Raw genomic sequence first — 12,443 nt, 5'->3', positions numbered from 1 at the left:
CGCTGTTGTCATGCTTCCAGAATGGGAAGCATCCATGTTTTCTTTTTATTTTTGTCCTGTACAGAACGCTTGGAAATAGAATTAAAAGAATAAAAAATTAAAGTTATTCTACCTGTATTATCACAATAAACTAACAACAGAGGAAGGAATTTTAGTTGAGCACACATCTCGACACCCTGCACGCTCCTACCATACTAAAAAAGTTGCCGCATTTTCATGTAAGTACTCGTTCTTTTCCCATACTATCACTAAGTTTAGCCGCTGACGTTGCCACTAGCGAAATGGTAAATTTATTTTTACAAGCTCTCAATGAAGCATAGGGCTCTAACATATCCCTGTTTTGGGCCAAGAACTCGGTGCCATTACATGTTCTCTGCCGTTGTAATAGATTTTTTGTTGTTTGTTGTGGTCTTTACTCTGTTCGCTAGCTGCTTCTTTTGCAATGTACTTGTCACTTTTATCAATATGTCTGTACCCCACTCATGCCTAAGGCAGGCAATTAATAAATAAAAATAAAATAAATAAACACTACGCATCGCCTAACAAAAGGGCTAGGGGGAGGAGGATGTGCGGTATCATAACCTCATTAACTGCCTGTTGCAATAATAGCGCACCAAATGAAGCGTGAACAGATGAATCCACGTGTTAGTCGTAAGACACAAAAATAGAGAAATAAAGGAACACAAACAATAGGTTCACAATGACTTTCTTTAGTGTACATCTCAACTACGCTTCAGAAGTGACAATTAGCCATGCAAGAATCATTTCGTTTCGTCTGCTTTACTGTGCTCGTTTACTTTGTTGCTTAAATTACCTACCAACAGAAAAGAAATACTCGCATCAAGAATGCATGCAGTTTGTTGCAACGGCATTTAAAAAAGTGTTGCAAGCACAGCATGCTAAAACCGCAGTGCAATGCAGAAAAAAATTAAAACCTTTCATATGTGGCCCGATTCTGCTGAATTAAAATTCTTCTACTTCTCAACTGTTCTTCTCACGTCCTTGCACGGGTGCGCTGTTTTTAGATTCGCATCAGTCTGCGTAGTGGAACACACCAGCTGCTTCAAAATGAGTCCCACATCCGGCTGAGTTCTCTTGCTGAGGCTGTGTGCTTAGTAACTGCAGCAAACTGGCCTTTCCAGACAGGATGGTGAAGCCCAAAACCGTTTCACGTGAAAAATTTTTAGCTGGAATTGCAAGCGCCTAGAAAGCGCCATCGTCAATTTATTAACAGCTAGAGATGCCACTCAGCTCATATCGGCATATTGCTGAGAAAAACGATCGCTGTCGAGCCCTTATACTCACGAATACTCACGAATGGGCTCGGAAGCTGATACTGCTTTTCGCCGCTCTACCGTCTGCCTCCTGTTCATCAGTGTCTACGGCCGCCGTGAAGAATCATGAAAAAGGCTATTTTCATCCGCCTGCCCCATCACCATTGCTGCCCCATCAACTGCCCTCCTCACTGCCAGAGCACGTCATCCTGGACCATCAGTGGCCAGCCCCGTCGCCAGGAACATCAACATCTGATAGTTTTATCAGGCATATAAAGCCCATGCTATCATCGCCGCCGCTCTGTGGGCTCGGTAGCTGTGTGTCAGCGCAGACTACTAATCCTCTGCTTTTCGCAATGCAGGTTAGTAACAAGTTTTCCCTATTTGCTAAAAAAACCAGTAACTACTTTTTAATGCAGCTGCCGAGCCCTCAGTGCTGCTGTAGTATTGTTGCCGAGTGCTCATGTGTTCTCCGTTTTATTTTACTACTGTCAGACGATGTCGAATCTAACCCAGGCCCCGACCGTTACGATTGCATACTTTCCGAGCTCCAAGAACTGACTACCGGGCAAGCTACATTAATTTCCGATCTACAGGACATTAAAGATCAACTATAAACTACCGAAACAACCTTGACCGACTTAAACAAGCGCATGGACAACCTGGAATCACACTATGCCACACTTTCCACTCCTCATTCTGAGATAGACGCCCTGAAAACTTTAAACACCAAACTTACCTGCAAGATCGACAAACTTGAAGCACGTATGGACGATGCAGAAAATCGCTCTCGCCATAACAATCTCATATTTTACAATATTCCTGACACTAACCCCACTGAAACGTATGCAGACTCGGAAGAAACAGTCATTCGTCATTGCTCCACTCAACTAGATTTTGCCATCGAACCCAATCTAATCGAGCGTGCTCACCGCCTCGGGCGCCACTCAACTGATCGCACCAGGCCAATCATCGTTAAATTCACCTCATCGAAAACTAAAGAAAGCATCCTTTCTTTAGGTACTAAGCTTAAAGGCACCAACTACAGTATTGGCGAAGACTTCTCCCTTCCCGTTCGTAATGCCCGCAAACATCTTGTAGCCTTTGCCAAATCAGTATCCTCTACCAGTATCAGTATCAAGTTCTCTTTGCGCTTCAAAACATTACATATTGGTCCCAAACGCTACATATTCGATGAATCATCCCAAACAGTAAAAAAAGTGAAATAGCAACCATCTCAGCACCTATCGACAGATCGTTCGAAGCATGCACAGCAAGAAGCACTTTCATTGTCAGCGATCTTTACTAACGCGCGGAGTTTCATTTCAAAGCGCGACATTATTTCCCATATTGTCACTTCATCTGCTAGCAACATACTAGTCTTGACGGAAACGTGGCTAAACAGTGACATTCCTGATAGTGAGGTCCTTGCTGACTTGCCTAATTTCAGTGTTTTTCGCAAAGATCGCCCAGATCGAAGGGGAGGAGGGGTACTGATTGCAACCGCTCGGGATCTATCATGCTCAGCTGTTCACCTTTCATCAGATATAGAAATATTATGGGTTTTATGCCATGCTTCACCCAAATCAGTTGTGATTGGCGTTTGCTACAGGCCTCCTAGCTGCCCAGACTTCCCTCGAAAACTTAATAACGCATTAAATGAAATTAAAGCTAAGCACCCTAACACCTGCACTCTCCTATTCGGAGATTTCAATTTTCCGAGCATTGACTGCCGTAATCTAACCGCTACAGGTAATAAGGATGCTAATGAATTTCTAGACGTCTGCCTTAATTTTAACCTCGTTCAAACTATATCCAAACCAACCCGTGTAACTGAAGACTGCGCTAATACCCTGGACCTAATATTAACGGATAATCCTGAATGCGTTCATTCCATTACGTATCTACCAGGCGTCAGCGATCACCACGTCATACATGCCGGCTTCACGATTAAACCATCTTTACGCGTAACTACTAAACGAACTATCCGACTGTACGATAAAGGAAACTACACAGCAATAAATAATGAACTTCGTGCATTTTTACCAGGATTTCAATCCAGCTTTCATCAAAGATCCATCCATGATAACTGGTCCTTGTTTAGGAGGAAAATCGAAGATTTGGTCGACAGGTTTATTCTAAACATAAATATACGAAATAACCCTCAAAACCTATGGCTCACGAATACACTCAAACGTCTTGAAAATAAAAAAAAAGCGTCTTTTCCGATCAGCCAAGTTGCTTCCTAGTGAGAACGCTTGGAACAAATATCATGCAGCCGAAAAAACTTATTTATCACGTATTCGAGAAGCCAAACGCACTTTTTTTAACTCCGATCTGCCTAAAATGTTGTCAACTAACCCCCGTAGGTTCTGGCAAGTCATTAACCCCCAGCACACACGCACTGTTTCCCTCACTGATGCTTCGGGTGCAACTGTCTCTGAAACTGAATGCGCCAACATGTTCAACACAGCCTTTTCATCCGGGTTTACTAATGAAACAGAGCCGACATTTCCTCCAAACCCCCCAGTTATTCAAGATACTATGCCTCCTCTCATATTTTCTTCAGCAGGAATTTTGTCACTAATAGAAAATATTAAAATATCATCCTCTGCTGGAATTGACAATATCAACGCTAAATCACTGATTAATACCAAAGATATATGTTCATCTCTGTTGTGCTTGTTATTCGCTCAGTCACTCTTCACAGGCCAACTGCCCATAGACTGGAAAAATGGGAAGGTCGTTCCAGTCTACAAGTCAGGCAACAAGAACTCGCCGCTTAATTACCGCCCCATCTCTCTAACTAGTATTCCCTGCAAAATCACGGAACACGTCATCTATAACCACATCATGACATTCCTTGATTCGAATAACTTCTTCCATTCTGCTCAGCACGGATTTCGCCGGGGTTACTCCTGCGAGACCCAACTTGCCACATTCATTCATGACCTGCATGCTAACCTTGATTCTAATCTACAGACTGATATCATTTTTCTAGATTTTGCCAAAGCCTTTGATAAAGTACCCCATAAACGCCTGCTGATAAAACTTTCTCGATTAAATTTGCACCCTCATATTTTGAAGTGGATTGAAGAATTTTTGATTAATTGTTCGCAGTTTGTCTCCGTTAACAATAAGAACTCTAACTCACTCTTAGTAACGTCGGGCGTCCCACAGGGATCTGTGCTTGGCCCACTACTGTTTCTCATATACATTAATGATCTGCCTTCAAACGTAACATCTAACATACGCATGTTCGCTGACGACTGTGCACTTTATCGTGCTATTCTCACCACCGCTCACCAATCTTCTCTTCAAAATGATCTTAATGCCGTTCAGGAGTGGTGTAATAAATGGCTAATGGAACTTAACCCACGTAAGTGTAAACTTTTGTCCATTAGCCGCCGCTGTAATCATCTGACCTTCTCTTACGTAATATCTGAAGTTCCCGTACAACTAGTTCAGTCATACAAGTATCTAGGCATAACTATTTCTAGCGATCTTTCTTGGAGCCTGCATGTTACTAATATAATATCGTCAGCAAACAAGACATTAGGTTTCTTCATCATGCTCCCCATCATGTCAAGTTATTAGCTTACAAGTCATTAGTCAGGTCCAAACTAGAATTTGCGTCGCCCATCTGGAATCCTCATCAAGCATATCTCATCAATGCCCTCGAATCTGTTCAGAATCGCGCTGCTCGTTTCATTCACTCATCCTACTCTTATGACATCAGTGTTTCGTCCTTAAAAACAGCATCCGGATTATCACCCTTATCGCTCCGCCGTCGCATTGCTAGCATGTCTTTATTTCACAAATTCTTCCACAGCCCTATGCACATCGCACCTTATATTCTTCCACCCGCACCCGCCATCACCTACAAGTTGCCCGTCCACGATCACGCACCGTCACTTTTTCTAATTCCTTCTTTCCTCGTGCAGCCGCAGACTGGAACGACCTTCCGAACAACGTTGCCATCATCACTTGCCCAAGTCTTTTCACTGATAATGTACAAACTTTCCTGTCATTGTGAATTTGTGCTTTTATTCTTGCCACCCCTCATGTAACACCCCTTTTAAGGGGCCTTTAAAAGGTAATAAAATGAAATGAATTAGCATAACAAGAAAATGTAATCCAGGGTTTGACGGAATCCCGTCTGGTCAGGCAGTGGCATAGTAGAATGTACACTTGGGTCACTGACCACATCAAAAAAGGGGGGTTAGTTGACGTTTCTAAACCGCTACGGGTTTCTTGTTCACAAGGGTCAAGGAATCCGTAGCGGTTCCGAAACGTCAACTAACCCCCCTTTTTGATGTGGTCAGTGTCCCAAGTTTACATTCTACTATAACAAGAAAACGCATTAACATCAGGAAATGCTTAATGCGTGTATTCATTTTGAAGACAAAACTTGTCTCTGGCATTTGTGGAAACAGCAGCGCGCACGTCAGAAACATGCGCAATAATGATGCACGACTAGGTGCACAAACGTACACAGTGGTCTTCTTTGAGGCGTTCCACATGGCAGAACACCCAAAGTGCACATTTTACGCATGCATGCTGTCAAAACTGCTCTGCTTTGCATTTGGATCAGCTGGTTACCCCCGCAGTGCACCAGACTAAGACGCAGTACAGTAAAAGCGGCAGCACAAGCGCCTCATATAACAAAAGTTTCATTTTAGAAGGCAGCAAGCATTTTGTTCGGGCAATGGTGCGAACTGCTGATGCAACTTTTGAATGTGGGTCGTTCCATGCAAGCACGGTGCCTTGAAAAGACCACTCGGAGTACTTTAATCTTGGAGTTAACAATTTCAACTTTTTCTGTTCCCACGTGTATGCTCAAGGCATCTGGTGATTCATTCCCTTGTGGAGTGAACAGAACTGCTTCTGTTTTAGCAGTGACTCGGTTTGGGCTAGTTGGTAACAGTTCTTCAAAGACATAGCGCAAGAAAGGACACGGCCAACTCAGAAGTGGACGGGACAGACGCTAACTTGCAACTTTATTTTCGAAAAGCCACCACATCTAATATATAGGAGCCAATCACCTCAATCAATCGATGAGCATGCGCAAAGAAGAGCACAATCATGAGTACAGCATGTGGAAAATAAGCAACCAAGAAAAATTATGATAAAATAAGAAAAAGAAAAACACGGTGCTGGGGGGGGGGGGGGGGGGGAAACAAACAGAAAAGAGACATTGCGTACTGAAACTTAATAATGCAAAAGTGCGCTTTTCAAGCTTGTGAAGGTTTAGAGCCAAACAAATTACTGCGGAAAAAATGAGGAGATAAATATAGATCGAGTGAAAGATGAAGGGAGTGCACAAGGCTCCACACTAAGACAAACATGTGGTGAAGAAAGGCAGAGTGACAATGGGGAAGTTACATTCATGAGCATGGCACTGGAAGTAAAAGATAACAGAAAACTAGGCTGAAAACAGACAAGGACTGTGATACTATATCTAGTAAAATGAAAAATTATAAAATATATGTATATATAAAAATATGTATATACACACTTATATGATTATTATATTATATGTTATATATTTAGATATTTTTGTATAAATACAGTATTTTCCGGTGTATAAGACGCGGCTTTTTTTTCAGAAATCTTGCTGGTGCGTCCTATACAAGGGTGCGTCTTATACGCAAATTTTTCGTTTTTTTTCTTGCGTGTTCAGAAATTACTCAGGTTCATGCTCAAGCTTTTTTCACCAAAAAAATATCGCTGCCAATAATGCGGTTGTAAAACGGTTAATACTTAAATATGGGGACCGCTGTGTGCCACTTTTTCAGGTGAACTTTATGACGAGTACCGGTAAGATACAGCTGTAGTAGACTTTTCATGGTCTGAGAGAACCTGCCATATGCATTCCACCCCATTCTTCTAGTTATTTCCCTCTCGTGATCCGGATCAGTGGCCACTACCTGCCCTAAGTATTCCCTCCCAGCCACCAATTGTTCATTTGCGAGACCTGCAGGACATGGGAAATGGCGCCAAACGACACTCTGCCACTGCTTCTGTTGCCGTTCACTCTGAAGATGTTTCGCATACAGGTGCGCTCCACTGTGGTGGGCAGTGAGAACGGGTACAAGTGGCCGACAGGCGTCGGACGGCAGGTGAAGTATCTCGGGACGATGCGTAGCTCTCTCCCCTACACTGCGTGTAGTTGTTGTGCTTGTGCCTGCTGCTTTCTATATTGTACTTACCAGACTTAGCAGGGTTGTACTATGTTTCGTACACCTTAAGTGCAATGCTGTCAAGGTTTCCATTTGCACTGCCTACATTCGCAACCAGAACGTAGACTCGTAAATAATAAATGCTTTGTGCCGAGGTAGCTTGATTTCTAATTCCTGATGAAACATTGCAATTCACATTTGTTGTTTTGTTTGTGCCAGGTGCTCGCACCACACTTGAGAAGAGGGTGTCCAGCGGAGCAAACTCCGAAGATGTGAAAACATGGATGCCCTTGCAAGAGAAATCTGTCCGCAAAATGCTAACTGAACATACCCCAGTATCTCCCTATGTTGTGGCAAAATATAGGGCACCGTGAGAATTGGCATCTACCAAGTGAAAATGTTTGCAACACTGGCTCAATTTTCCCATGTAAGTTCACTTTTTCCGGAACTGACAATGTCTGCAGGCAAACCATTCCACTCCATAAAAAAGGAGTGGAATGGTTTGCCTGCAGACATTGTCAGTTCCGGAAAAAGTGAACTTATTTCTACTCATCCTGGATAGACCATAGGGCTCGTGTGTTTGGGTGAACTTTTTTGCTTTTTTTGTTTCCACTGTACTTGATTTTGTGCTATGTTTCGTACTCTGGTTTTGTTCACTTGCTACTTCTGTCACAATGTACTTCTTCTCAGTTTTCTTCATTATATCTGTGGCTCGCTCCTGCTTAAGGCCTGCAATACAGGTCGGCAGTATTCGTTAAATAATTAGTAAATACACAGAGCTTGAGTTCAGAGGGTACTTTTAGGCTGTGCATGTGAACACAGGCAGCATGAAAGGAAATGACGCGTTCAGTTCAGTTCCGCATGTGGCATTCAAAAGCTAGAAAGAGTTCAGAATTTGGCCGTTCGTTTTGTTTCCAATAACTATGGCCGACATTCTAGTGTAACGAGCGTGAAAAAAGCTTTGGGTTGGGACACGCTTCAAAAACATATGAAAGTTCTGCGTTTAAAATTATTTCATAATACATTTCATTCAAGAACTGGAATAGACAGAACCAAATATATAGTCAACCCTGATTATGTGTCTTTACGGAGAGATCATTCACTTAAAGTTAAAGAATACAGATGCTGGACTGACCTTTTCAAAATGTCTTTTTCCCCAAAATGGTTTCAAAATGGAACAAGCTGCCTGAGGAAGTAGTGTCCATATTATCAAATGATCCATTTTCTTTCATGCTGTGACATTTTGTATGTATAATAATTACGTGTTCTTTCTATCTCACTGTTATCTATTTTTTTTGTAACCACCTGCATGCGGTGGCATTTGTACACTTTCTTTTTCAACCCCCCCCCCACTGCAATGCCAGACAATAGTGCTGTGGGTGTGATGATAAATAAATGAATAAATAGACACTGTGGCAATTGAAATCACTGCAAGAAGACGTTGAGTGGAAACACTGGCAATAGAAAATCCTGTGTCACCAGAGCAGTCCTCCTCACCTGTGCCTGGAGCAGCAGGAAGTAGAGGGCCCGCGACAGGAGCAGGCTTCGCCGGGCCCGCGTCACGGCCACATACAGCACGTGGTACTCCTGCTGCCGCTCTGCACAGATAGCAAGTGTGAGCTCCTCCCCCCAAACTAGTGCCGCCCAGAAGGATTTCACCCACAAGCTGCAATGAAAGCGGTACGGCTGCCTGCTGCACACAGTGAAGCATACCCATACCAAATTTCACTGTGATGCGACAAGAGTGACTGCAATAATCTCATGCTGAGGTGGCGTGAAAATGATCAACGAAGACAAATGCACTCCAAGTGATTTCAGTGGCCCCTGTAGGCATAAACTGCCGAAGAAGATCATCATCATCAGCCTGACTACGCCCACTGCAGGGCAAAGGCCTCTCCCATGTCTCCCCCATTAACCCTGTCCTTCGCCAGTTGCGGCCACCGTATCCCGGCAAACTTCTTAATCTCATCCACCCACCTAAGTTTCTGCCGCCCCCTGCCACGCCTTGTGCCTTCTCTTGCAATCCACTCCGTTACCCCCCCCAAAAAAACAAGAAGGTTTCTTTACCTGCATGCACCACCGCAATGGTGGAAAGCACCTGCATGAAGGTAACTCAATTGTGCTTGCAGGTTTCAGTGATTTTGCGTCTTATAGACACAGCGCTGGTGTTGTTCAACATGTCAGGCAACCTAATGCGACGCAATAAAACAAGCAAAAACCAAAAGCGCAATTTTTCGACAAAACTTTTCATTGCAGATACGCCTGGCAATGGGTGAATAAGAACAGTCCTCACCCGCTCGACACCTCCTGAAAATTGAGATGCCCACTTCGCTGCACCCGTTTACGCATGTGCAGTCTGCCAGAGAGCTTGTGCAAGCATGAAGATCACACCAGCGACCAGCCCATGAGAAAACAATGTGCACGAGGGATGCGCAAAAGAAACCTTGCTGAGTGCCTCACGAAGACACAGTAGGAGCACTAAAAAACAGGGCAGAAGAAGAGGCGCTAGACATCAACTGACTTTATTCCCAAAAAATACCACAAATTTGCAGGTGGTGCAAAAAAATCAACAATTGAATCACGTGTGACGGCATTTCCTGATACAGGAGCTTCAGTTATTTAGTAGAAAGATTAACATTTGATTTGCTCACACACAAACACCTCTGCATGTGAATAAGAAAGGCTTCCAAAACCTCCCGTTCCTTCTGGTCTGCACTTACATACATCACACGTGTCTGCTCGAAGAAAAAAAAGGGGTAAAAGTTTTTTCATCATGCTTACATCGTTTGCAGTGTGCCACCAAGTGTCCAGGGCCTGTCTTGTGGAAAATGCTACATCGGCCAAACTGGCCGTTGTATCAACGTTCGCCTCATGGAGCACAGGAATCTGGCAGCTGCTGTATCAGGCCCTGGACACTTGTCGGCACATTGCAAACAGTGTGAACATAGCGAAAAACTTGCACCCTTTTCTTCAAGCAGACACATGTGAGGTATGTAAATGCAGACCAGAAGGAGCGGGAGGTATTGGATGCCTTTCTTATTCACACGGAGAGGCAATCGTGAGTGAGCAAACCGAATGTTTATCTTTCTGCTAAAGAACTGAAGTTCCTGTATCAGGAAGTGCCGTCACACATGCGATTTGATTGCTGATTTTTTGGCACCTGGTAGCAGTGATACAAAACTATCGATAGTACTATTGATACTATCAATAGTTGAGTCACTATCGAACTATCAATGGCAAAAAAGACTACCAATAGTACTACTGATAGCGTGCTATCGATAGTACTATCGATAGTTGTATCGATGGTATTTTCGATAGTGCTAATGATAGTACTATTGACAGTCATATCGATACTACTTGTTTATATATACTAGTATCGATTCTATAAAATCAAGAACGCGTACCCAATGCATCCTAAACTTGGTTTACCGAGCGTGTGGCATGGAGTTAATAGTACGAGTAACTAACAGGACTCGCCCGTTTTCGCGGCATGTGTGCGAAAAGCATTTCTACAGTGATTACGTTAGCAAGACAACGTCTGCAGTGCACGATAGTGTCGTGTAAGCGAGCACAACTTGTACTGTTTGTTCTTTTATTGGATGCAGTTCCACGCATTTTTCCGAACTGTCCGTGTGCATGTTAAAGAACCACAGCTGGTCGAAATTCACCCAGAGACCTCCACTACGGCATCCCTTATAGCTTGAGTCTCTTTGGGACCTTAATCCTCATGAGACCGTGAAACCAATCAGGTATCGCAAATGTTTTGGTTATATCGCAGGCCGATAAATGCATAATATCAATATTGTTGCTATCAATAGTCTTACCATGAACAGTTTAACTATCGATAGCCTTGCTATCGATAGCAGTGCTATCGCTAGTAATGCTACTGATAGCAACACCATCGATAGTAATACTATTGATAGTAAAATCGATATTATTACTATCGATAGTAAAACTATCGATAGTGTTTCTACACTATCGATAGTTAGAAAAAACTATCGATACTATCGATAGTCAATTTTCCGATAGTTTTGCATCACTATCTGGTAGTCACCGATAAATGCGAGATATTTTTCGGGAATAAAGTCAGTTGATGTCTAGCGCCTCTTCTTCTACCTTGTCGTCCCTGTTTTTTAAGCGCTACTACTGTGTCCTCTCAATCCAAACACCAACTAGCCCAGCTTTCTGCCTTAAATGCCTCTCGAGGAGAGTTCATGTGGCACTCACATGACTACACAACAGTGGGGCAGGACTGGTCTCCATCCCACCCGTGGCCACGAAGACACAGAGCAGCAATTAAGTGATTGACGCAAAAGCATTCGATGGCTACGTTGACGCCAGAGGTGTCCGCAAAATGTGTCGCCAGAACTTGGTCCCCTGTGACGTCACTAGCTATGCGACGTCATCAGTCATATGGCGTCGTGAAACACTATAATAAAAATAAGAAAAAAAGATGGGGTCTAGGCGGCAATCAAACCGGGGCTGCCGACATGCGAGATGACACTGACAGGACAGGAGCTGAGTCACAATCGCTGCCATGTGCAGGCAGAAGGAATGAAGGAAAGGGACGTGTGGTGCAAAACCACATCCGCCAAAGTGATGACGCTGGTTTCAGCAACAGATATTGCGACACTGGTCGACCTCAATGTGGCGGCAGTATTCCCGAATGCATTCACCAAAATTTTTAGCACCTGTTTGTCTTACAGCATTCTGGGTGGTGTCATAGTATATTTCTGTTGGAGGCTAGCTTGTGACAGGGGTTCGGACCATTTACATACGCACCTTCAGCTGCATGCTCTAAGGTGTGGTTGAGGTGTCCACCGAGATGTCAGACATTTGAGAGCTACGCCGCCCTTTCCTTTCCTCAAAACGCACGCTTTCACATTCCTCCACGTAAGCAGACTAAATTGCCCCCTGCAGAGTTTGCCGGCCTTTAGCCTGGGGCTCTCATCTGGCTGTGCACTAGCTCCCTGTAAGTTCAGCTGCT

General features: G+C 43.6%; 1 protein-coding gene across 4 annotated transcripts in view; it reads right to left on the bottom strand.

The window, feature by feature from the left end:
* LOC149324964 (F-box DNA helicase 1-like) overlaps window positions 1–12,443 on the bottom strand; it is a 218,746-nt gene that overhangs the window by 5,044 nt on the left and 201,259 nt on the right. For all 4 annotated transcript variants that reach the window (XM_089562718.1, XM_089562715.1, XM_089562717.1 and 1 more), the window contains exon 18: window positions 8,954–9,054. In XM_089562718.1, the coding sequence (XP_089418844.1) occupies window positions 8,954–9,054 (101 nt within the window). The remainder of the gene's footprint in view (window positions 1–8,953; window positions 9,055–12,443) is intronic.

This window comes from Amblyomma mixtum, chromosome 10 (assembly GCF_055824585.1).
Source record: "Amblyomma mixtum isolate Tamu chromosome 10, ASM5582458v1, whole genome shotgun sequence".
NCBI classification, from domain to species: domain Eukaryota; kingdom Metazoa; phylum Arthropoda; class Arachnida; order Ixodida; family Ixodidae; genus Amblyomma; species Amblyomma mixtum.
The sequence above is the reverse complement of the archived record's forward strand: the minus strand, read 5'-3'. Positions and strand labels throughout refer to the sequence as shown.